Source organism: Neopsephotus bourkii, unplaced genomic scaffold, assembly GCF_033783945.1.
Source record: "Neopsephotus bourkii isolate Nb327-2 ecotype Australia unplaced genomic scaffold, CSIRO-AGI_Nbou_v1 NB_1634, whole genome shotgun sequence".
Classification (NCBI taxonomy): Eukaryota; Metazoa; Chordata; class Aves; order Psittaciformes; family Psittacidae; genus Neopsephotus; species Neopsephotus bourkii.
Window position 1 is genome coordinate 77,356 of NW_026902109.1, and position 25,900 is coordinate 103,255.

General features: G+C 40.9%; 1 protein-coding gene across 1 annotated transcript; it reads left to right on the top strand.

Moving 5' to 3' along the window:
- The first annotated feature begins 9,162 nt into the window (after positions 1-9,162).
- Positions 9,163-25,850, top strand: ATAD1 (ATPase family AAA domain containing 1). The gene is made up of 9 exons (XM_061373801.1): positions 9,163-9,338; positions 10,906-11,004; positions 11,283-11,403; positions 12,972-13,172; positions 14,333-14,439; positions 17,704-17,793; positions 20,822-20,872; positions 23,686-23,822; positions 24,347-25,850. Exons 1-9 carry the CDS (start codon positions 9,177-9,179, stop codon positions 24,465-24,467), a joined length of 1,089 nt encoding a protein of 362 aa, XP_061229785.1. The 5' UTR covers positions 9,163-9,176; the 3' UTR covers positions 24,468-25,850.
- Positions 25,851-25,900: the final 50 nt, after the last annotated feature.

The following is a 25,900-nucleotide window of genomic DNA, read 5'->3' on the forward strand; positions in this document are numbered from 1 at the left end:
AGACCATCAGGTAGCCTGTGACAGCCTGAGCTGACTGAACACTGACTGCAGTCTCAGTTGCCACTTTCCATCTTTCTCATTATTTGGTGCAGCAGATTGTGAGGGTTGTGATTGTTTTCCTTTTGTGTGCAGACAGGTGAAATGTTAGCCTAGGGAGGTAACACAAAGATTTTAAGGCAGTTTGATATGCATGACTTCTGCAAAGCATCAGGAATGAAATCTGCTGGAGATTAGCGTCTGCCCCAACTGCGAAGGGATCAGGAAAGAGCTAGCTAGACATTACATTTGAAGAAACAGGGTTACTAGACAAATACATTTATAAATTTGTCTTCCTCAAAAAACTATAAATGAAAAATCTTCATGTCATTTTCATATTGGACAGCAAATAATGTGAGGTCAAAGATAACATTACCTTTGAAAGAAGCCTATTTCAAGGAAGTGAGAAGGCATTTGTTTGTTATATGGAGGGATGCTGGGCATCTCCAAAAATTTGCAGGGAACAAAAACAAAAGCTAAATTAAACCATTTCTTATATTCCTAGAAAAGAGACATAAGGGAAAGGACCATCCATCCTTTTTCTCTGTGAAAATTAGATGATGTAACCAGGCTGGTATTTCCCAAAATGACAGATTCTGAGTCTAATTCTTAAGTCCACCTCAAATGTTTTTGAGGCTGGCAGGGAAAGACACCTTGCTGAAGAAACTTTTTAACTTGCTAGACACATTGGAACACAATGAAGGTGTCCCTTGCAGGAATATGAGTAGGATATCTCCCAAGGTTTGCTTAGTGATTGCATTACCCAGAGAATGGCTATCAAATACGTTTCAGCAGGGCAACCTGGAGAAAAATAGTGCTTGCGTATTGGTTGGATGCTGTAGCAAGCTGGTTAATAAGCAGGTCTGGTGGTAAGAAAATTTGGATGAAACATAGTTCTTTACGTGTATGAGAAGATTTATTAAATACAAATTTATGCATATATAAATTAGGCAGTGCTTTACTAAACTTTTCCTTTCTGAGGAACAGCAAAACAGAATTCAGGCATGCAAGATAAGTTTGGTGTCCAATCTTTAAACAGCTTTTAAGAGAGGTGCTGAAGACCGACTGCAGATGGCTGGAGCAGGAAGAAGAATGGGAGGGTGAAATGCTACTCTTTGCCTGTAAGGGCTCAAAATAAACTGATGCATAAGGTGGAGGGATTTCCTGGGTTGCTGCAGCCATTCGGCCTTTGCAAATGATATATATATATATCCTTTCATAAATGTATCGAGTTTCATCTTATGCTCTTTTGCCACCATTATTCCCACTGGGAAGCTGTTCCCAGAACCTTCTTCTGATTTTCTTGCTAAATATATATTTATGACTGGTTTAAATCCATGTATTCTTGTGCCAGCATTGGCCTTAAATAGCTCCCACTCCATAGCATTTACCCTTTTTACTCTTTGTGCACTTACAGGCAAAAATGTCCCCCTTAGCAGTTGTTTGACTATGCTAAGCTAGATGAGCTCCCCTAACTTTGCTCTCTCCCTCATCTCAGCAATTGCTTTCTGCTCCAGTTTCATTATTATTTATTTATCTTCAACAGAGATGACTAGAGTGGCACACAGTGTTCTGGAGGGTATCTTGCCAGCATCAAGGACAATTTTATTAATCCCTTCCAACCTCTGCTAGGAACATTGCTCCCAAGGCCTCTCAGTGTCTTGTTTCTGTGATTGCATTGGCAGGTCATAGTTATTTTGGGATCAACTTGTGTGTGTGCAGTGTGATTGTACTGTTCCTTTCTCAAACTTCAAATGTATCGAATGAACCCATGAAACCTACTTTTGCATCCTGGACTCAGAGGTTATCCATAGACAAATACAGATATAGCTAGCAAATCAAGACTATCTTTGAAAGTCCTCAAGTCCCAAGCCTGCCCTCCTCTTTCTAACATCCGACTACATACATGTTACTAGGAAGTTGCTATGTCTGAATTGACAGTCCTTTTGATAGATTCCCAATTCCAAGTCAGACGAAGACTAAAAACCATTCTGAGCAGTAGATAGCTATCAGTGACCACTGTGTCAGCAAGGCCTGGAACAGATACTCCATCACAACATAGAGTGATGATCTTCGTAACAGCACCCACTGGTGAATCTCATGATCTAGCCTGTAGGACTTTGCTGGCAACTGGTAAGACAGAGAAAGAGAACATAATTATGTCACTGTTAATATTTGTGCTGTGCCTCCATCTTCAACTCTGTGTGCAGTTGATGGCCTACTTAAAAAAGTTAGCTAGAGATTTATAAAATCTTAAGTTACTGAAGAAGTTTAAGCCACTGTCCATCATATTTAAAAATCATGGCAGTCAGGTGAAGTTCCCAACGACTGGAAAAAGGGAAATATAACCCCCATTTTCAAGAAGGGGAAAATGGATGACCCAGGGAATTACAGACCAGTCAGTCTCACCTCTGTGCCTGGCAAAATCTTGGAGCAGATTCTCCTGGAAGGCATGCTGAAGCACATGAAAAACAACAAGGTGATTGGTGACAGCCAGCATGGCTTCACTAAGGGGAAATCCTGACTGACCAATTTGGTGGCCTTCTATGATGGGGCTACAGAACTGATGGACAGTGGTAGAGCAGTTGATGTCATCTACCTGGACTTGTGCAAAGTGTTCAACGCTGTCCCCTACAACACCCTTGTCTCTAAATTTTAGAGACAGCAATTTGATAGGTGGACCACTCGGTGGATAAAGAACTGGCTGGAGGGCTGCACACAAAGAGTTATGGTCAATGGCTCAGTGTCCAGCTGGAGACCTGTAACGAGTGGTGTCCCTCAGAGATGTGTGTTGGGAGCGTTCTTGTTTAACATCTTCGTTGCTGACATGGACAGTGGGATTGAGTGCGCCCTCAGCAAGTTTGCCGATGACACCAAGCTGTGTGGTTCAGTTGATACACTGGAGGGAAGGAATGCCATCCAGAGGGACCTTGACACACTTGTGAGGTGGGCTGATGCCAACCTCATGAAGTTTAACCACGCTACACCCAGGTTGGAGCAATCCCAGGCACAGCTATAGGTTGGGTAGAGAAGAGATTTAAAGCAGCCCTGCAAAGGAGGGCTTGGGGGTGTTGGTCGATGAAAAAATGAACATGAGCTGGCAGTGTGTGCTTGCAGCTCAGAAAGCCATCCGTATCCTGGGCTGCATCAAAAGGAGCTTGACCAGCAGGTCGAAGGAGGTGATCCTGCCCCTCTGCTCTGCTCTTGTGAGACCTCACTTGGAGTATTGTGTGCAGTTCTGGTGTCCTCAACATAAGAAGGACATGGAACTGTTGGAACAAGTCCAGAGGTGGCCCACGAGCATGATTAGGGGGCTGGAACACCTCCTGTATGAAGACAGGCTGAGAAAGTTGGGGCTGTTGAGGCTGGAGAAGAGAAGGCTGCGTGGAGACCTCATATCAGCCTTCCAGTATATGAAGGGGGCGTACAAGAATGCTGGAGAGGGTCTCTTTGCTGGGGCCTTTAGTGATAGGACAAGGGATAATGGGTGAAAACTTAAACAGGGGAAGTCCTCAATATAAGGAGGAAGTTCTTTACCATGAGGGTGGTGAGACACTGGAATGGGTTGCCCAGGGAAGTTGTGAATGCTCCATCCCTGGCAGTGTTCAAGGCCGGGTTGGACAGAGCCTTGGGTGAAATGGTTTAGTGGGAAGTGTCCCTGCCCATGGCAGGGGGATTGGAAATGTCGACGCAGGAGTCACGGACAACGCAGGAACGATCAATGTGATCAGCGAATGCCAATTTATTACAAAGCTTTAACTCCTTATATACCATTTCTTACAGGCACTTACAGTGATTTGGCATATTATGATTGGATACATGACCCTTAGCGACTAACACACAATTGGTTAAGCACAGGTGTGAGAACTTGACCTTGAAAGCTTGCCAACAGTCCACAGTTCTCATTAACTCAGTGAACTACAGCGTCTTCTTATCTTGCTTGCTTAAGCTTCCTCGGACCTCTCACGGCCTTGCTGTATCTTTCAGGATTATTCAGTTTATGTACCAATTATGTGTTCTCCTGTGAGAACTCTGTCTCCACATGGAACTAGATGATCTTAAGGTCCTTTTCAACCCTAACTATTCTATGGTTCTATGACAGGAACTGCTTGTGTTGCCATTTCTTCAATATAAAATGTGGGGTTTCCAGATGAACCAACTGGTGACAGGTTCAAAACAATAAAGAGAAGTAGATAGTGTCATGGTGTTATGGGACTTGGCTACAAAATTCCACAGATGCCTAAAGTTTTTAAGGACAGAGTAGACAAATTTATGAAAAAAATTGGCTATAAAATATAACACATTCTCTGACTTGGGAAGTCTTCGATCTGTAAGTTGCTGAAACTTGGAAGTCTTCTTGGGACAAACAACTACATGCTTTTGCCCAATTATAAAGTTGTTTCTAGGCTTCCCCATTTCTCCAGCTTATTTACTACTTTCCCCATCTCTCATTTTGTTCTTTCTGCTTTGCCTTGATTTCTATTTATCTCATTTCATCCCTCTCTTTGTGTTTTCTTCCTCGTGTCTTGCAAATCCCCTTCCTACCTCCAACCACCATAGATCCTTCTGATGTTAAAATACCACTCCTTTCCCATCTTGCTCTTGTTCAGGTCACTGGAAAAGCTCAGGTTATCCTGCACTGACTGGAGTATTAAGTTCACCAAAAACATGTTTCATAGCAAAGAACCCAGCAGTAAAAAGCAAAACAGTGCATGCACTGTGTGGCCTTCATCCTTCCTTCTATGATGAGTTTTCTAACTACACTAGGTCCTTTCTTTGACCTTGTAAACCTGTATTCAGGAGATGCAATCTCCTAGACTCCAACCAAACAATCCATACATTTGATTTGAAATTTTTCAGTTTGGGGGAAATGTGCAATCTTATTTTTCAACACCAATTAAAAATCAAACAAACACAAAGCAAAACAGAAGGTGACCAAAAATGTTCTTTTTCCACAGATGCAAAACCAAATTTGATAAAAAATTATGCCGAATAAGTTTCAACTTTTGTTACCACTTTCTAAATATGTCCTTACGAAGGAAGCAAAGCAACATCTCACTGTGGCCAGTTCTGTACGAACAGGAAAAGTGGAGCAAGAGGAATGGAGACTTCATGGAGACCTCTGCAGGATCAGCTTCCAGAACGAGTTAAGTCCTATGTCGAGCCTTCAGCAGTGTGAAGGTTCTGAGACTCTGTACTTAGGAACGCAGGTGAATTTGGCATTTCTCAGCATTTTTAAGAAATACTTGTTCAAGAAATTCTAATCTCTCAATATCTTGAGAAATTGGGACCCAGTCCAGTTTCCGCATTCTGCATCAACCTCACCTTCAAGACCCTGGTCAGCTTTTGAAAAATCAAATTTTTTAAAGTATTTTTCAGCAGAGGATTTATTTCAAAGGTTACCGCCACAGCTGTGAAATAGCAGTGACAAAATGTAGTTTTGAGTTTTTATTACTTGTGTATGCGTTTGCATTTCTCCTTAATTGCAGCAAAACAGTTGTCACTTTTTTTCAGAGTGGGAGAAAAAACAGAAGGGTCCTAAATATTTTCCTAGAGTAATGGTGATTTGAACATGATATCATTTTCCTAGCGTATGAAATGCAGACAGTGAGATGATTGATAATCCTTTTTTTATTCAATAGTGGTGATTGCAAAAATGCGTATAAGCCTCAAACTAATAGCAAAGGCTGTCAGTATCACTGGTTATATCCAGTTCATTTTTAAAACATTGAAGGGACATTGCTCACTTATTCTATGCAGATTGAAAAAAAAAAATCTGTAGAAGGTTATAATCTTATTTACTATCAAAGACTAGAGGAGAAGCAGTAAAGGAAGGTCTTGTGTAAATCAATACGGACTTTAAGAACGTGTGTTTTTGCATTTGGGTTTAATGGTGGAAACACTACACACCATCGATGTGCTGATGCATGGATACTCATGGGGAGGGTAGATGGCATCCCACCTGGATCACTGGAGGCCACGCATGGGGTTTGGCATTAGCCAGATCAGCTGAAGGAAGGAAATTAGATGTCACATTCTCTACCTGAGGTGGTGCTGGTGAAGCAGATTCTGTGGAGAAAACACAGAGCAGAAGCAGCAGATCTCTGCAGGTTCTTGTCTGTCATAGCCACCAATACTTTCTGTAGACTCCCCGCTGAGTGAAAGATCTGCATTTTTGTACAAGGGATGACGTTTAAAAATGACCTGTAATAAAATTACTGTTGTAAAAAAAGCTAACTGCTCTTGACAAAGATATCATGATCCCCACTGAGCAGGCCGAATTTTGTTAGGAAGCCCCTGGACAATGTATGAATTACAGGTAAGAATAAAACTTGGTGATAAAGCTTTACCCTGGGGCAAAGCTAGGTCTGAAAGGCATTCACACAAGAGCTGAAGGGTTGAAGACAAGTTGCTAAAACCTTGGATTAATTATAGTTATTACAGAGATCTCCTTATTTTAACATTTTCCTAGACATTTTTCTGTTCCTATAGAGAGAGAGTGAAATTACTGTTTTCATTACAAGTTGAAATAGGGAAACTATTCCCTCATATCTCTTAGTGTGGTGAAATACGATTAATTCTTAGATTTTGATTATTTCATTCTGGCAGATCCCTGTAGCATCCCAAGCCTGCCAAGTAATGCATTTTCCAAACTTGAGCTATTGTTCTACTTCGCCGCTTCTGTGAGGGGACAGAGTGGTTATGAGGAGGCAGGTGACGGGGCATGCTTGACCCCGTGCAGGGCCAGGCCCTCTGCCGGCGGGGAGCGGCCTGGAGAGCCGGGGGCTGAGCTGACCTAGGCTGATACAGGCCAGGCCGGGCCGTACCGTGCTGGGCTGGGCTATGTCGGCGGGCGGAACCTTCGTGCGGGGTGGCGGGAGTCGGTCGGAGAGGGAAAGTGAGGGACGCGCCGCCGCTGAGGCAGGCCCCGTGCTGCTACCGCCACCGTCTTCGTCCGTTCGTGCGGTTGTCGCCGCGTCACGACCCGCTGGCTGCGTGTCTGAGAAGCCAGCCCGAGGGGTGAGTGACCCAGCGGGAGAGTGACCCGCCGCCGCTTCCCGCCGCTGTGCCGGCAGCTGTCGGGCGGCGGGAAGGTCACAGGCGGCAGGTCCGGCCCGGCTCACCGGTGCCGCCTTCGCCTCGCCGCGCCGCATGGCAGGACCCCGGACGGCCGCCACCGCGTCCTCGGCAGTTTTTGGGACTCCTCGAGGCCTGCTTCTGCCCTCGCTGAGGCCCACTGGACGGGCCGGGAGGCCAGGCGGGGCGGCGCTGCCCCTTCCGTCCTGTTAGCTTCGGCCCCGGCGTTGAGGCGGTCGGTCTTGGTGGCCTGGCCCGGAACCGGCCCCTTTCATGAGCTGCCCCGCCGGCCGGTGTGCTGCGTGGCGGTAAAGGCGAGCCCTGGAAAGGGAAGCGGTCGCTCTCGCCTGAGGGCCTGGGGGAGAGGCAAGGGTCTGAAGTTTTCCGCCGTGTTGTGGGAGCAGAACAGAAACCAGCAGCGCTTCCCCTTTTGGTTTCTTTTTTGTATTTGAAACGTTGGTATGCAGACAGCGAGCTAAAGGAAAAGGCGGTGGCAGCCTTACGGACCTAGAGTTTGCTGTGCAGTTAACTGTCCTCGTTATCCCAGCAATTTATCTAGAAAGTAAATGCTGAAATTCATGCGGGATAAGCAGAACTTTGTTTATGCTGAAATTTCCCTCCTGTTAAAGCTTTCTCTTATGAGTTGTATTCAGGGCAAGGATTGCATAAGAAGTGGGTTGTTTTATCTTTGGGCTTGGGAGCTTTTTTGAATGTTTTTTTCTTGTTCACTGAATATATATAGCCCTTTTATTTTAGTAAATCAGGCTTAAGAGAACATGCAGAATATGCTAGCTCAGTATTGCTTGCTTAGATGCCTAAGCAGGGAAATTTTGATTTCCAAGCAAGTATGCACAGCAACAGTCTTGATTTTTTTTCAGTTTCCTAACAGAGAATGAATAGTTTAAAAACATGAAACTGTTTTTTAGTGATCTGCACTGGAATATTTTGGTCTTTGTGTTGCAATGCTTCTCCCGTCTTCCCAGTCCTGTAAACTGAATCTATGGTATGGCATTGCCTTGAGTTGAATACAGAGTCGACATAAAGCAAGTGCTAGCCAAGTGAGGGGAATTCAAGGATATCTTGGCTGTAGGTAGTCTAGCTTTTCCCTGGCTGACAGCTTAGTTTGGAGACCAGCCAAGGAGCATTAGAAGCTGCCAGAGGAGTTGCCACTGATTTTGCCCTTGCAGCGGGAAAATAGGGCGGTGAACAAGGGGAGCTTTGGGGATTCTCAAGTGGAAACCCCACCAGCTGAGGAGAGAGTGGATTGAGGACAGAGGACCTCAATTTTATAAGTAATTTTTTGGTGGTTTAGGAAGAGTTTTTTTCCTCTCTACAGCACGCTTCTGTAACTTGAAGGTGCTGTACTTTCTGGGTTCGTCTCTTACAGCAGCCAGCCTTTTTCCTTGGTAGCTGTGTGCCACATCCAACATTTTCAGTTTTCTAGGAATATTAATAATTCAAAATATATTCTGCTAGGTGCAGCAGACTTCAGCTCTTAATCTCATTTTATTTAAATACAAGTCGCTGATCACTTCTTAATCTGGCCATTGGGTGCCTTTCCTTTAAACTTCTTCTTAGGGGAAAGAACTCCCTGTTTAAATAATGCAGTTATCTTTGTCTCCATGACTTAGCATTCTTGGGTCAATAACAGCCACAAAATGTCAGTCTTAATGGGAATGTAAACTTGGCACTGATATAATCTTTATTAGTTATCAGAGTTTTGTAAAGATGAAAGGAAAGCAGATTTCTTGATGAAGGAAGAGTGTAAGAAGAACCTTTTTATATATAGTCAGTCCAGAAGTAAGGCCTCAAATTGTTGCTGCCTCTGAATTCTTCCCTGCTTACCGAAACTGGAAATGAAACCATCATTATACTCAGCACTCTGTGCTTCAGTCTTAAGCAGTTTCGTATGTTGGGATGGTGCTACTGTTGAGATACTTCATTATAACTATGCCCACTGCGTGTGTGTGTGGGGGGAAGTTTTTATAGAATGGTGTTTTGCTTTAATTTTCTTTCTTTCTGTCCCTCACGGCAGTTTTTTACACTTAGTGTTGAGAAGCAAAATGGTCCATGCTGAAGCATTTTCACGTCCCCTGAGCCGGAATGAAGTGGTTGGATTAATTTTTCGTTTAACCATTTTTGGTGCTGTAACATATTTTACCATTAAGTGGATGGTTGACGCCATTGATCCAACCAGAAAGCAAAAAGTAGAAGCTCAGAAACAGGTAGGATTTTATTCATAAATATTTCTGTGAAATGTTGTCTAGTTCTTTACCATTCATACAGAGAAATGTGCAAACGGGGATTGAAATAACTAGCAAAATAATCAAAGTCTAGAATTATCTTAGTAAACCTCAGCATCTAGGCTGTAGTGTTTTCAGTACTTACATTTCATGACAAATTTTCTAACTTGAGAAGGTGGAAAAACTGTTGAACTGGAGTATGATGTTGTCTCTAATTATCTGCAAGTGTGTGGTCCCAGAGTTGTTTCTGCTTCTGGCAGCTTTGCTAAGCAGCAGTTGAGTTAAATAATGCTCTCATCAGCCTTTTGGTTGCTTTTTAAAACCTTGAGCAGAAATAACTTGGTTCTCTGCTGCTTTTTGGCAACTTAATGGCAAAGGCAAGGACTGTAGTTACTCATGACAAAGAGGAACACTGCTATCCAGATGCCTTTTTAAGAATAGCTTGCACTTTATCCCTCTCTCTCTGCTCTGCCCCCACGTCCAGTAGCAGTCAGAATGCCCTGGAAAGGGAAGAAGTGAAAAGTCTAATTTCTTACATTGAGCTAGAATGATTCATGGGGTTTAATGCTCTGGAAAAAAGATTTAGGTGCAGAACCAAAAGTTAAATGTTTTGTTTGGAAAGTATTGAATGAAATGTGGCAACTGCTTTTTGTTTTCTGGCTGACACAAATTTCATAGATTCAAGCAGCAGTTTTGAGCAACCTAATTCTGTTTAGGGTGGGTTTTTTTCTTTTTTAATGAAAACATGAGTTAAAAAATTAGGCCTACTTCACAATCTTTGCTAGTGCCAGTTATTATATAAAAGGTTGCACTATCCCAAAAGCATGTCAGACTTAACCGCCACTTAGAGTATAAAGAGAAACTGAATTGTGAAAGCATGTTGACACAACAAATGACTTTGCCTTTAAAACTGGGAAAAAGAAATCATTGAATACATATTTAAAAAAAATACTGGCTTCTGTGAATTTTCTTTTTACTTAAAAACCCACTAGTCTCTCCCTGATACGATGCTGTGGAGGCTGGGGGGCATGCTTTTCATAATAACGTAAGTGTATCTTCCATTAAAATGTGTGTGTGTGTTAGTTGCAGAGTTCTGAATGAAGATACACATATGAAAGAACTCTAGAGTTCTATTTAATAAAAAGTTTCAAGCCTTTCTTCTGAATCCCTTACAAAGTTTGTAAAGGCTAAGGGGATTTTTTTAAGTGTAACATGCCTGGGTCAGCTTTGGAAACTCCTGGAGTGAGAGATTATGGAAATTATTTTGTACTAAGGTTACGTGTGTTCTGAACAGCAAACTCCATGTCTTAATGTTTATTTTAGTTGCTTTTCAGGCTTGAAAGTGGGAGGGCTGGTGTGACACTTATTTGATGAGAACTGAGACTTATGACTTAGTTTCACTCAAGTGACAAGGCATTAGAAAATAGCAGAACCTTCTGCTTCTGAAAGATTTAACCTCTTTTTAGATGTGACTTTGAGAAAAGCTTTTCAGACTCCAAATAGCAGCTCAATTTCTTTCTCTGTCTTTCTCGGTGTTTTATTTCCCCAGGCTGAAAAACTAATGAAGCAAATTGGAGTGAAAAATGTCAAGCTTAGTGAATACGAAATGAGTATTGCTGCACATCTCGTAGACCCACTTAGCATGCATGTAAGAAATTGTTTTCACTGTTACTCTGCTGAACACACTTCAGACAGGGAAGATACTGATTCTGACTTTGGATTACATGATTTGTCACATATGGTTTTTTGGAAATGCACAGAAAATTTCTGTAATTTAGGACTAAAATTGCATCATTAAGAACAGAGGGGTTTTTAATCACTTGGCTTTTTTATTTTTGAGGCCTTGTACTACTTTTAAGCTTGTGGGTTGTTTTTTTTTGTTGGCAGGGACTATGATGACCATTTCTAAAACTTTTTCTGTATTAGGTAACCTGGAGTGACATTGCTGGCTTAGATGATGTTATTACAGATTTGAAAGACACTGTCATTTTGCCCATCAAGAAGAAATATTTGTTTGAGAATTCCAGGCTCTTACAGCCACCAAAAGGTAGGAAAGAAATGCTATGGATCTGTATGTTGGTGCTTAAACAAACAAACAAAAAAAAAGTTAAGAGGTTACAATAATCAAGAAAGGTGGGATGAAGTGGGTTGCCAGTCCAAAGTGCAATCATTATGACTGATGTCAAGGGAAAACACGCAAGTTCTTCCTCTTCTCTTGCCATGAAATCAAGTTCTAGTGTCTAAGTTTTATTTTAATAATGAAGGGATGATTGCTTTTCAGTTTCTTGTTACATTTTGGTGCACTAATCTATGTAGCCTGCATTTTTAACTCCCTAAATTGTTGATATTTTTCTTATACCCCATCTTGTCCTTTTGGAGGTGAGCTATAACTCTGTACAGCTGTACACTTGGTTAGTATTTCTGTGGTGTCATAAAGTCCTAAGTCACAAACATTAGACATCACTATAAGCTAATCTTGCAGACATCTCTCTCTTCTGGCTGTAGAAATTCCGGTCATTCAAAAAGATAGAGATCCCAATTTTATTCTGGATATGCCTTGATTTTTCTTTGGAGTTGAGTTGCACGGTATTGAGGCAGTAAGGAAAATGGTGGGTGACAAATTAACTTTCGAACAGTAAACTAGAAGTTGGATTCATTCTGCTGGAATGCTTACAGCTGTATTTGCTCTATGTGACTGCAAACAAGCAGAATTTGAACCTGAAATGTGGGACAAAATGGCAAAGTTCATATTTACTGCTTTAATGCCTGGAATATTGTCTTCTGAAAATTTTCTGAAAACTATTAATTACTGCCTGTATCTATGACCATCATAGTTTTTTGTCCTAAGTGATGGAAAATGAAGCAGTTTTATAACTGGTTTAGTTTTTCCAGGCTACTTTCTGCTTATGTCACAAATTGAAACTGTCTGGAAAATTGCTTTCATGTCATGATCTAATAAGCTGAAGGAAAAAATTATTTTTTATTTATCTTTTTAAAGCAGACTTTCCATACAGGGCAGGTTCCCCAGTTCTCTCAGTGGCTTGCACTGTGTCTTAATGGGAAGTCATTGCTCCAGAGTAATCTGTGGTCATCAGTCACATAAACAGAAAAGAAACCCTTAGTAATTCTCTGTGTTTTAGGCCTGTTAGACTTAATTATTTTTTGTCTTTAAATTGTTTTCTTTACAGCTATGTTAGAAAAACACTACTGTGGATTCTTTCACTATGACAAGTTTAAAAAATATGAGAAGTCATTTAAATGAGGGTAGTCTGTTTTTCTCTCCGTCCTGCTCTGTGCTAAGTTTTATTAGCCAGGCTGAAGCTGGCTATAAGCAATGGCTGTCAATGTAACCTTTACAGTCACAGTAAATAAAACTGTCATCTTTCCAATAGGTAACTCCCTTCAGTTTCACTGTATCTGTTTTTAGATATTCTTAACTTTAATTTTATAATAAGAATGTCTTTAAATAACTGTATTTGATGGAACGCTGCGTAACTTGGTTTCTTATCTTTTAACACTTGGATAAAATACAAGCCTGGACACTATCAGGTCTGCCATACCAAAGCATGTTTTCTGTACAGCAACCAGAGAGCATTAATACTGTTGCTTTTTCAGGAGTACTTCTCTATGGCCCTCCTGGTTGTGGCAAAACACTGATCGCCAAAGCTACAGCAAAAGAAGCAGGTTGTCGATTTATTAACCTCCAGCCTTCAACACTGACGGACAAATGGTATGGAGAGTCTCAAAAACTGGCTGCTGCTGTCTTCTCCCTGGCTATAAAGCTCCAGCCATCCATCATTTTTATTGACGAGATAGGTAAAAATCTTTTTTTTTTCTGTAAGTAACTATAGCACAGTGACATTAAACTACAGGTTCAGGTTGATGGGCATATTGATTTACGGCCATCTTTTCCTTAAAGAGTGATAATGCAACAAGGTTTAATCATATGAAGAGTATTGTAAAGTAATGGTGGCAAATGAGGGAAAACCAACATATTTCTTCTTGTTAGTGGAGGAAAATTGCAAGTAGAACAAGTTGCTGCTTATTTTTGGTGGGGCTGAGGTGGCTGATGAGGAAAGCTTTTCATTTGTCAAGGGAACTACTTATTCAGGAAACCCATCACGAAATACACTTCAGCGCTTCTGCCATGAGGGCACATAATAGAAAATAAGATACAAGTTTAGGAGAGCTCAGGAATAATAGTGTAATAAGGCTGAAGAAGTAGGAGGGGAACTTCAGCTAGGAAGACAGCAAAGCTGCCAGTTCAGTGCATTTGGACCTGTCACATGAGTGTTTAAGTCCATGTGAACTTAGTTAAAATTGCTTGTTGTCTTGTAGCGCTGTCACTTCTTAGAACAAGTTGTACAGTTTGCAGAAACAGAGCCTGATAAAGCTTTTACCCTTTCCATAGTTCAGGTTTATGAAAGGGCTATGTACTTAAGATGCTTTTTATACTTTTGTATAGGTGTGGAAAACTTGGTGTTTTTCTAGCTGTTGGGAATTATTTAGGCAACTATTAGCAGAATTAAAGCTCCGCATAACAAAGCGTGTAGCCTGCTTGACATCAGTCCTGCAGCTCGCTGTTCTCCCATGCTTTGGTGTCTTCTAGCTGGCCAGGCTCTGCTTCCATCTCTGCATGAAGGTGGAAGTTACACTTTCATGAATTAAGGAAAGGGAAAATTTGGAAAATAAGATTTGGGACAATCTCATATGATAGGTACATACTCATGTAATGTAATTTAAAAATGTGCTTAAAAATATGGTGAAATTCTTCTTTCCTATTTTTTATTGTAAGAAGTATTTGTCATTTGTTGACAATGTTTATTAGAAGTATTTACAAGATGGAGAGTAGCACAAGTCTGCACGAGAAATTGAACAGTTTCTGGGGCAGGACTGAAAATCCTGCAGTAAGATTGAAAAAGCAGTTTCTGTGGCAGGATTGAAAATAAACAGTTTTACTGAATCATTTAATATAGATTCCTTCTTGCGAAGTCGATCGAGTTCTGACCATGAAGCTACAGCTATGATGAAAGCTCAGTTCATGAGTCTGTGGGATGGACTGGACACAGATTATAACTGCCAAGTAAGTACAAAGGATAACAAGAAAAGTAATGAGATTCTTCCCTCTCAGACATTGTGCATGGAACCATTTGGGAAGAATAGCAGATTGCATATAGTAATAATTGCCAAAAGAGTTTCTTTACCTGATAGTGATTACCAGTATATTTTGGGAATGATGTGAGTTATACTACTAGATCGTTTTTTTTTTCATTTAGAAGGCTGGGTTTGTAGGTATTTTGGTTTTAATTAAGAGGCATTATTTTTGAAAGTGTCTTAAGTCTCAATGAAATAAAAGCTGTATAGTTTGAGCTGCCAAATTAGGAACTGCTGGAACTTTAAACTGTTACGAAAAACATTTTGTCAACAATATTTTCTTCAGGTGAAGTTAATCTTTGATTTCAGGAAAGGTATTGAAAGATCTGAGTGTTCATCAGAGTTCCAAAAGATCGGAGTATCCATCAGAGTTCCAAAAACAAACCATTAAAAGCATTAGACAAGCACTAGGCTCTGAAGGTAACCTGAAAGGGTAAAGTAGTTGAGCTTATCAAAAGACAAATTCTGTTAAATGGAGCTGTGCTTCCATCTTGTCCCTCTATGCTTCTTCCCATGATCTGGACAGAAGTATTGTGTTTTGGAAAGGAAAAAAAATTACAAAAGCTGTTCTTACTGATAAACAAAAACCATTTATGAAATAAAATACTTAAATGTTGCATAGATGAAAGCTTGCTTGGTACGTTTCTGAACTGTCACCTGGAGCAGTCTTTCTAAGGCCTTTAGAAAGGATATTCTTCAGTTTTAAAATTTTCAGGCCTTGTTATCTGTGTTTTTTGGTGCATGGGTTCTGATGCTCTGACGTCCATTAGTTCTATGTAAAATCTGCTTTTCCTTCTGTCTGAAGGTTGTACTAAAGATTCTTTTGAGTTGATTTTTTAGAAAAACTGATAAGAACACAGTGAATGTATATGCTAAGGAGCTTTCAAGTGAAGTGTTTGCTTACTAGTATTAAGAAGCCAATGGTATGAACACTTAACTGGAAGCTAGCATGATCTGGCTAGCACACATTTCTTTCAGTGTTTGCATTATCTTTTCCCTCAATATACTGAGAACGTTTTGGAGCAGGTCACATTGTTCATTCTTTGCAGTAATACAATATGTGGTCTCGCCATCTCTCAAGTTCAGCATGCAGAGCCTGAACAAGTCACTCTTGTCCTCTCATTTGTATGCCTCTGCACGGTAGGGAGCCACCAAGTAAAATGCAGTATGAACAATTGGCTGGTGACACTGCAGGCATTGGCTCAGATTGATTTCTGGCGAGTTTTTCAGCAGGATGTTTTGTTTCAGTATGGTATTCCAGGCTCCTTACTGTGATGTCATTGCAATTCAGGAAGTGTTCTCGAAGTGATAGTTTTGACATTTGCATTGTCTCAGAGTTTGATAGCCAGCTTGCTGGGTTCTTTTGTTAATTACAAATGTTTACTTGGGAGCTTTGGGTTGCTTGTCTGATTCTTGCCAAACAAATTTCTTTTGAATAAGGATTAAATTTGGCATTTGGCATGGTAACAAAATTCCAAATGCTAGGACAAAATTGTAAGTAAGTGTTGTCATGAATGTTACTTTGTTCCTCCGTTGATTTCACCTGAAAACTGTGTTCAGATTTGGGCTAAACCTGCCCTAGGATATTCTAGAATTATAAAATATTAGGTTGGAAGAGACCTCAAGGATCATCTAGTCCAACCTTTTCTGTCTAGAGTAGATGACCCAGCACCCTGTCCAGCTGAATTTTCAAAGTGTCAAACACTGAGGAGTCCACCACTTCCATAGGGAAATAATTCCAGGGGCTGGTTGTTCTCATTGCAAAAAATTTTCCTTGTGTCCAGTTGGAATCTCCTCAGGAGTTACCTGTACCCATTACCCCTTGTCTTTGCCATGTGACTCCTTGTAAAAGGAGTCTCCATCTTCTTCATAGCCAGTCTTTAAATACTAAAACATGGTGTTACGGTTGTATAAGGATAAAGTCTCCAGTCTGACAGAAACTTGGGGCACAGTGCCTGGAAAACAGAGCTATGCTATTTGAAGGGACAGTTCATCTGGCAGCTCTGTACAGTCGCATTTCACATCTGCAGAAGCTGCATACAAAGCTGGTTTTGGGAAGGCTATTCAGCTGTGCTAGCACAGAGGGAGCAACACTTTGGGCCTTGATGCAGATCCCGGGGGAGCACAGCATAGGTGCTTCATACAGTGACACCTTTGCAAGAGGCAGCTCAGCCATTAGCTGAGCTTGTGTTTTGCGCCTGCAAGCACAAAGCACTTGCATGTATAATGCTTTCTAGAAGATTCAGACTTCTGGAGCCCTGGCAAAAAACATGCCTTTTGGCTTTCTGTGTAGCAATTTGCCACTGTATAATTAAGCCTCTAGGTGGCAGGGTGAGTCTGCTCCGGAACACACCACCCACCTTGGCCAGGGCCTGCTGCAGCTGCCAGGGCTGCCTGCCAAACAGTGACCCTAGAGAAAAGAGAAAGGCACGTCAGGAAACTGTACTGATAGCAGATTAATTTCCCTGACATTTTTCACTTTTGTGACTGGGTATTTACAATGTACATAACTTAGAATAGCAAATGAAAAACCAAGGCTGATGTGAATAGGAAGTAAATTTGTTCTTAAACTAATAACTGGAATGCAGTCAAATTAAGTAAATACCTTCCTTGTGTTGAACTTAGTGTGTACATATCTAATATGCTGCTGTTACAGTATGTCAGTGCATATAGGCCCTTACTGACTTCTGTGGCCTTTTTTATTTTTTAATGCTTTAAAAAGGAAGAAACAACGTTTTAGTGCATGTGAAAGCTGCCAGCTTGGTTGTCCTGGTGAACTGATTGCCTCTCTTTTTTCAGCACAGCACAAAAATGCCACATGTTTTAAACCTTATCAGAGCATCTCCTTTCAAGTTCCTTCCAGACCCACAGGAACTAGACTCATTGCCAAGACTTACAAGCAGATGTTTTGGGTTATTGCTTAGAGTTTGAACTTTCAAATTGGACTCGGAAGGATTCAGATTAATGTAAAAATCTCCACCCAGATGATACTCTGTGGTACCAATGCTCTCTCAAGCTGACTGTTTAATCTAGTTGCTGAAATTGTACCAAGAAACCTTATGTAACTTCTTTAAATGTTGATGTTCTTGATACAGTGTGGAAGAGTCACACGTTTGGTTTTGAAACTCCAGTATGGCAATGTTTTCAAAAGCAGGTTTCAGGCTGACTAGTTTTTTCCTGTTGGTGTGTACAGGTAATAGTGATGGGAGCCACCAACCGTCCTCAGGATCTTGACTCTGCAATCATGAGAAGAATGCCGACGCGGTTTCATATCAACCAACCTGTAAGTCATGCCGTGTTTGCCTGAGCAGTGTGCCTAGTGGCTGAGCTACAGGAAGGTGTCCTGGGTTTTGTTGTTGTGTTATCTTGGTGGTGGTGGTGGGTTTTGTTTCTTTCCTTGGTATTTTTGTTTGGTATTTTTTTGTTGCTGGAGTTTTGGGGTTGGTTTTGTGTTGCTTTTGTTTGTTTGTGGGTTTTTTCCTCTTTCAAAGAAATACTGTATTCTTTTGATCTGGTTTTAATTTTTTAGAAGCATATATATAACTTGTCTTTTTAAGGTGAAGTTTCTCACAGAAGTCTTGATTATTTAGGGTTTTTATCTGGAGCAACGCCATGTACTTTTGAGAGCTTCCCACCCATTTTCTTCATCTGTAAAAATGGAGTGGCTTAGGTGCTGCACTTGGGAAAGAGCTTAGTTTTAATTTGAAAAGCACAGAAGTGACTGCACACCCTTGTCTATGTGGGTGAGTGGCACCCAGGTCGGATAGTGTCAAGAAGGAGCAGGAGCATGTTAACTCCTATTTATAACTTCTGGGTATACAATATTTAGTTCTGAAGAAGAGAAGAGGAAACGAATTCCGCATATCAAAGTCTTCATCCCACGGAAGCCTTTCCAGTCAGGCAATCTGAAAAACTGGTTTAACTGTGCTTATGATTTATGCCAAATAGGTAGTGATTAAGTAAACTATCAGTTAGGCCAGCCATTACAAGGTTACCCTTACTGTCAATTCTGCTATTGCCATCCTTTTCAAGGAATTTTAATCATCTTCCAATGCTTAGCAATATCACAAGACATTTTTGTATCAGTGTTATAAAAAAGTTCAGTCATGTTTTTCAGTATTCCCTTCTGGCTACAGAAATCATAGAATCATAGAATAGTTAGGGTTGGAAAGGACCTTAAGATCATCAAGTTCCAACCCCCCTGCCATGGGCAGGGACACCTCGCTCTAAACCATGTTACCCAAGGCCTCATCCAACCTAGCCTTGAACACTGCCAGGGATGGAGCATTCACAACCTCCCTGGACAACCTATTCTAGTGCCTCACCACCCTAACAGGAAAAAATTTCCTCCTCCTTATATCCAATCTAAACTTCCCCTGTTTAAGTTTTAACCCATTACCCCTTGTCCTATCACTACAGTCCCTAATGAAGAGTCCATCCCCAGCATCCCTATAGGCCCCCTTCAGATACTGGAAGGCTGCTATGAGGTCTCCACGCAGCTTTCTCTTCTCCAGGCTGAACAGCCCCAACTTTCTCAGCCGATCTTCATATGGGAGGTGCTCCAGTCCCCTGATCATCCTCGTGGCCCTCCTCTGGACTTGTTCCAACAGTTCCATGTCTTTTTTATGTTGAGGACACCAGAACTGTACACAATACTCCCAAGTGAGGTCTCACGAGAGCAGAATAAAGGGGCAGGATCACCTCCTTCGACCTGCTGGTCACGCTCCTTTTGATGCCTTCATTATTCATTTTTTGGAGAAAGAGACAAAATTGGCAGAGTAAAACTCTTAACTGATTGTGCAAGAAAGTAGTCATGTTGCCAGTTCCATCTTGTTTGAACTGGCTTTCACTCCTTGTGGGCAGATACTTTCTGAAACAAAGCATTTATAGTCTTGTAACTCCTTTTCTGTGATGGCTGCTCATAGGTTTCATATACCTTACTCCTCTTAAAGTTTTCCTTGAATTAGTAAAGGGCAAGAATGTATATTTTAGTACGGTGTCATGTCTTTCTGTCAAGCAGTGTTGTTAGCAGGATGAATTGCTTGCCATTAACAGTGCTTCAGGATGCTACAGGGTTGGTTCCCTCTCCCAGGATTAGAATTTAAACAGGAAGTATAATACAGGCGCAGGCATGTAATTTTCTATACCCCACTACATCCATATTATGAACATACTGTTTGTTTCTTGTTCTTGTCTGTGGTAATTTGTGATACAACTAAGACTGGTTACAGCTGTTTTATTGAGGGCCAAGATAATTTATATGCTGTGAATTGGAAGTGTGCAAAAGTAGTATCACTGCAGAGTAGCCTAGAGCCTTGCAGATCTTATAACTAAGTTTGAGATGAAAAGTCCCAGAACTACTTGTAAGAAGTTACCTGCAAGGCAGAGGGAAATAGAAGAAGTACTTTTTGAGGTAGATTATAAACTGTTCAGCTGCCAAAGTAGTTATGGTGTAGTTTTTTTCCCCTTTTTTAACAATGAGAGTGAATTTAAGACAGGTTTGGTTTTGGCAAACACAAAACCCAGTCTCTTCGCTGCCTGTTGCTAGCAAGGATATACTCAGGACTTAGCTGTTTCTTTCAGTAACCTCATAACCTCACTACAGTATGTGTTTATATTGCTTAAAATTTCCCAAGCATTATCTGTATTTGCTATTTTTATTAAAGTGGAACAGTTTGTCCTCTTCATTTGATTTAGCAAAGTATTGAAAGCGTCCACGAGGTCCAGAGAGTCATAGAATCATAGAACATTTAGGTTGGAAGGGACCTTCAAAGGTCATCCAGTCCAACCCCCCTTGCAGTGGGTAGGGACATCTTCAGCTATATCAGGTTGCCCAGAACCACATCCAGCCTGGCCTTGAATGTCTCCAGGGATGGCACAGCTACCACCTCTCTGGGCAACCTGTGCCAGTATTTTACCACCCTCATTGTAAATAATTTTTTCCTTACATCCAGCCTGAAAATGGAGTCTGCCTTCTATTAAAGACGATATGAAATCTTTTGGAGACAGCTGCTTTCACTTAGGGCAAAGTAAGACTAAATGTTAGTGCATTTCGCTTTCCCTGTAGTTAGTATAAATGTACATGCTCAAAAACATTTAGTTCCGTGTGCTCCTGGAGTCAGAGTACCTTAGATCTCATTTTGCTGAGTGATTTGCCATGAAATAGGTTTCCTTAGTGTGTATTGCATCTCCTGTTTGAGAGATCAGCTTGTGCCACTGAACTGTGATGGAAATCCCAAATGGTGCAAAATTGACATGGATGTTACGCATTTATTTTTGTACTCTAGTAATGTTAGTCTCTTTTATTTAAGGCTCTGAAACAACGAGAAGCAATCTTGAAGTTAATTTTAAAGAATGAAAATGTAAGTAGACTTCTTTTAATGGTTAATTTGCTTTATTACTGTTGTCATGAGTGCAAGCTCTTATGTTTTGTATTTGGCTATTTTGGGGAAAGGTAGATATTATCTACCAGAGTATTTCTGATTGGAACCTAAGAAACTTTAGTGGTTTTAAGTGTGGTGTTAGAAAAAAAAAAGCAGTAAGGTTGCATACTGGTTTAAACATTAGCCTCAGTCAGAGAAGCAGTCGTGAATCGTGTTTGGAAATCACTTTGATTTTTCTGAAGGAAATTTCAAGATGTCATGAGGCAGGGAGAAGAGATACTGCATATTTTTAATGATGTACAGTCGGTTGGCTAAAGTCAAGAAAGGAGGATTGATATTTTTTGACAGTGCTGCTTTTTTCACTTTGATCCATACTTCATATTTCCTTTAGAGGAAAACTACTATGGATGTTGTTACTAATATTGTATGGTGTTCATCTTACCATCTATATTCCAAGGTGAGAGGAAGGGGTAGGTGTGAGTGCATCTGGTGGTGTCTGTTGGCAGGGTATGGGACCTGCGTTACTGGAGGGTACTGCTAAATTTAGTCTGCAGCACTAACTGTCTTGAAGTTAATGTTGCAAAGCTTCTCTTGGCTGAGCTATATCCTAATAAATATCGTTAGTAAAACCAACTTACATTTTTTGAGAAGCCTAAAAATTACAGTTCATCATTGCAGGTGGTTGAGATACTGCTGGAGAGGTTATTTTGCAAGTAGTCATTTTGGATTGTTTGTATAGGATTAGTATGTGGTTGGGTTTTGTGCAAAATACTAGACAGAGGTGTGAAAACAGAAGAACAGAACTGCTACGAAATGCTGAAGGAGTTGTGGAGGAAGAGCTGACCTATCTGCAGAAAATCGCAAACAAACTAAAGAGTCCTTTGCAAGCGGTGATTTCAGACTCAAATTTCTTTCAAGAACCCTTAGGGAGGTATGCCAAGTAGTAGATCTTTATACAGGCTCCCTGCCTACCTGCAGCCACCCAGCCCTCACACACAAGTGGACTCTGTGGCTCCTTTGCCGTGGCAGCTGGGCATGGGAGCTCAGCACCTTGGCCTTAAGGCCTTCAGCAGAAACCTAAATTGGTTCCTGAGTATGGACCTGAAAGAATGCAAGGTATGTCAAGCACCTGGCAGTGAATTACAGCCACACAAATACATTTTTCAGGGGAAGGAAAAAAAAAAACATCAGCCTATACTGGTTATCCCATATGAGGAGGAATTGTATCTCTCAAGCCCAGCTTATTTTAAGCCAGGATGACAAACTTCCTGGCAGTCCTTCACACAACAGGTGTAGTCATGCCCTCCATTTTCCTTGACTGTCTTAAAGTCCCGTTTCTTCTTTCTCTCTCAAAGGGAAACACAACATGCCCATTTTCAATTTATTCCTAGCCAGTTGTGCTGTTCCATTCAATTCTTGATGGCCTTCAGCCCCACACTGAGCAAATACATTGCAGATCTGTAGCTGACTGTTACTGGCTTAAGTATTTGTGTGCAGGATCACGCTTTAAAGCAAAGCACTTCAAGACAGCCAGGCCATAGTGTCCGTAGGAGGCACGCTGGTGTAAGCCAGCTATTGCTTTTGCATTTATTTCCATGCCTGGGAAGCCAGATGTCTCACTCAAGACCCAAACCAAAGCACTGCATGCTGAGTCCTAGGTCAGGGAGCTGGGGTTCAAGTACAAGCTCAAGATCTGCGCCAAGAGGACAGTATCACTGTAACCCTTGTTCTTTAAGAAAAGCAGGAGGAACGGTGAAGAACTGGAAGGGTACTGAGTGAATGTTACCATGTTTTTGGGTTATCCTGGGGAGTGCAGGGGTTGGAGGAGTAGCTGGAGGTAGCAAAGATTATACCTGGGGCATTGCCTTCATCACCACTGAATAGTTTCCCTCTTAGAAGAAGGCATCCCATGATTTCAGCCTTTTACTAGACCTGTTTGGCTTTAATTGTTTGAAAAGGAAATACTGATGCATTGGAAAATGTGCTGGAAGAGGCTGTTATTGGAGATTCTGTAAACAGACTGAATAAATATGGGGTCTTGGCTTAAAAGAGATTGGTCTGATCCAGTGCATGGGGTTAGACACATTATTTTGCCTCCAGTTTCTGCATTTCGTGGTTGTATAAAGTCACAGTTGTTCAGTAATTCAGCAGACAACTGAATTGCTGAGATAGTGAACAGCTGCTTTTGAAGTTCTTATTCTGCACTAAAAGGTGGCAGCAAGAAAACATAAATGCGACTAACTTTTTCCAGCCTTGTTGTATTACTGATCAAAAGATGTGCCTATGAAAACAAACCGTACTCTTTCAAATAATGTAAAAAATGGGCTGGGGCTGTGAAAGGAGACCCATTGGATAGTGTTCATTGTCTATAGATACAAAGATGTGTGCATGGTCTGATTGAGCCCTTTACCAAAAAAAGGAGTGTCATTGCAGGAAACTGGAAACTTGTGTGAGCATTTGTGAAAATGGGTCGGTATTCCTGTGATCCAGTTTTTGCCATCTAGTGGGCTTGCAAAACAATACAGGAGCTTTGTCAGTAACAGAATATACCATTCTGTTGGTTCACTTTCAATTGCCTGTTCTGTTTTTGTTAATCAATCAGCTGCAGAGTTTCATGAGTTGAAGCATCAGTTTCATTTACTGAAATGAACTACTTGGACGATTCAGAGCAGAAGTCAACAAAATAATTTTCTTTTAGCTTTCAAAGTCAAGACTGGAGGTGTCTTTCTTGTCCTTGGAACAACGTAAATGACTTTAGAGTTTTCATGCTCTGACCTTCTGGTTTTTGACAGGTGGACAGGCATGTAGATCTTCTGGAAGTTGCTAAAGAGACTGATGGCTTCTCAGGAAGTGATCTGAAAGAAATGTGCCGGGATGCAGCACTCCTCTGTGTCAGGGAATATGTTAATTCTGCCTGTGAAGAAGAGATGTATGTGTCTTTTTTCTGCTTGTTCTGGTAGCTGAGCAGCAGCTATGAATGCTCTTGTCCAATTATCAGTTTGTATTTCCTGGTTTGAATTGCAAATTTAGAGAGGTTTGAAAAACTTTGTTACGATTCACAGAAAGCAGGAGGTTCTCTCTTGCTTGACAGATTGCCACTATACAGCAAAAAAAATAATCCAGCCCAAGTAAGTAACCTTTATTCATTTTGACAATGAAAATAAGAGTGTTTGCCCTGAAGTGGCAAGGTTGAGGTAGCATGAACCAGCAAGTGATACTATTGCGCTGTATTACCAGGCTTAAATGCTGGTAATGCTCTTGCATGTGTGTAACTCCACTTAATTGTCTCCCATACTTGGAGGTAATACATGCATGGACAGGGGCATGTTTTCAGTGTAACGCTGGATCCATGTCAGGGCTGCCATTTTCAGTGATTACTTCTCATTGTTTGATTAGCTGTTACATAGCACCTGAATCATTAGCTTGCTTTTTCTTTCTCTCTTTCTTTTAAAGCCATGATGAAGATGAAATCCGGCCTGTGCAGCAGCAGGATCTCCACAGGGCAATTGAGAAGATGAGAAAATCCAAGGATGCCACACTGCAGAATGTTTTGATGCATGTTAGTTTAGATTAAGGCGAAAGAGTGTGTTTGCGGTTTCTGATACGATTTAGGTTGACTTCTGTCATTGGTTAGCAAAAATAACGTCAGGGGGTGGGAGCAGGGATGTTCCTTGAATAAGGGAGTTCTGTTTCTGGAATTGTTTTTATACAACAAATTCTAAGTTATTGAAATTTCGTCATGCACAAATAGAAGTGTAACAATATATAATAAGTGGAACAATTATAGTCCAGACCAAGAGCAACTGCCTGTGTCTTGTCCCATAATCGATACACTGTATAGCCTTAAAGAAGGTTCTGATGTGGTGCATGGGTTTGGCGGGTCACCAGTATGGGGGGCAAACAATATATTACCAGTTTGTGTATATATGTACGAGCGTGTGTGTATGTATTAAATGTATATATCCACACCTTTTTTTATATATAGACATAATCTGTAGATAACTTGAGTATGGGAAATCTTTTCTACTTACTGAATCAAATCGAATCAGAAGATGTATAGATTAAAGATTCATCGATACTCAATGCACATTTACTTCTTCCTTTTAGCAGCAAGTATGAAAATAGGAATTCTGCTTCTAGAATAACTTTCAGGCAAAATTTGAAATGTTACTGATTTTCCTTGCACATGACCACTTGAAATCTGGTGCCATTTAGTAATGATAGTAAACTTCTGTAAAAATGTTTGAATACTTTTCATTTTATATGAATTCTGCTTTTTGAGGCTTTTTAAATTAATGCTGGTTTTATTTTTCCCTTGATGTGAGTAATTAGAGTAGAATCTTAACTGGTCTTTCATAAAGTCCCAGATATTATAAGCTCTCTGAAGTTGTGGCTTCTGATCTATTATGCATTGTAACGAGGACTTGCTGCTATTTTAATCTCCTCTGGAAGCCCTGCTGCTGCGCTGTGGCGTTGTACCATGAAGTGTCATACATAGCTCTGAGGCGTGGGGGGACATTTTGTAATGTTTTGCTCTGTCACATGCTTTGATCCACAAAACTCAAGAGAATGGGTTTTAGGTTTATGAATGGGATTTAGCAATGTTCTGCTGTACTTGCTGGTAACAGTTTTAGTAAATTCATGTAATGTTATGTAGTGATAAAGGCAAAGAGCTGGAAATGTAAGTGGCAAAAGTGTTTTGGTACAGTTAATGTCACTAGGTTTTCAGTAACTTGATTTTTCTTCTAATATGATGAATTGTGCACTAATTCAACACAAATATGTAATCAGAATTATTCAAACCCCCAGGCTGCTAGCAGAGCTCTGCTAGCTGTTGAGGGAAGGTAAGCATTGAAAGCGCCATAAGGATGTAACGAAAAATGCACTGCAAAGTAAAATAAAAACAGCTGGAGCCAGCCATGGTGCAGTATCAGGTGCTGATGACAATTTACATTAAGCACAGCTTTCTCACTGTGTCCTTTTGTCTGGCACACTGGTTGTGTTAAG

What these genes read in the sequence shown, in the direction of transcription:
- ATAD1 (XM_061373801.1), top strand. Translation starts at nt 9,177, where the DNA reads ATGGTCCATGCTGAAGCATTTTCACGTCCCCTGAGCCGGAATGAAGTG. An exon ending in AAGTAGAAGCTCAGAAACAG is followed by an intron (nt 9,339 to 10,905) that starts GTAGGATTTTAT and finishes TTATTTCCCCAG; the next exon opens with GCTGAAAAACTAATGAAGCA. An exon ending in TAGACCCACTTAGCATGCAT is followed by an intron (nt 11,005 to 11,282) that starts GTAAGAAATTGT and finishes TTTCTGTATTAG; the next exon opens with GTAACCTGGAGTGACATTGC.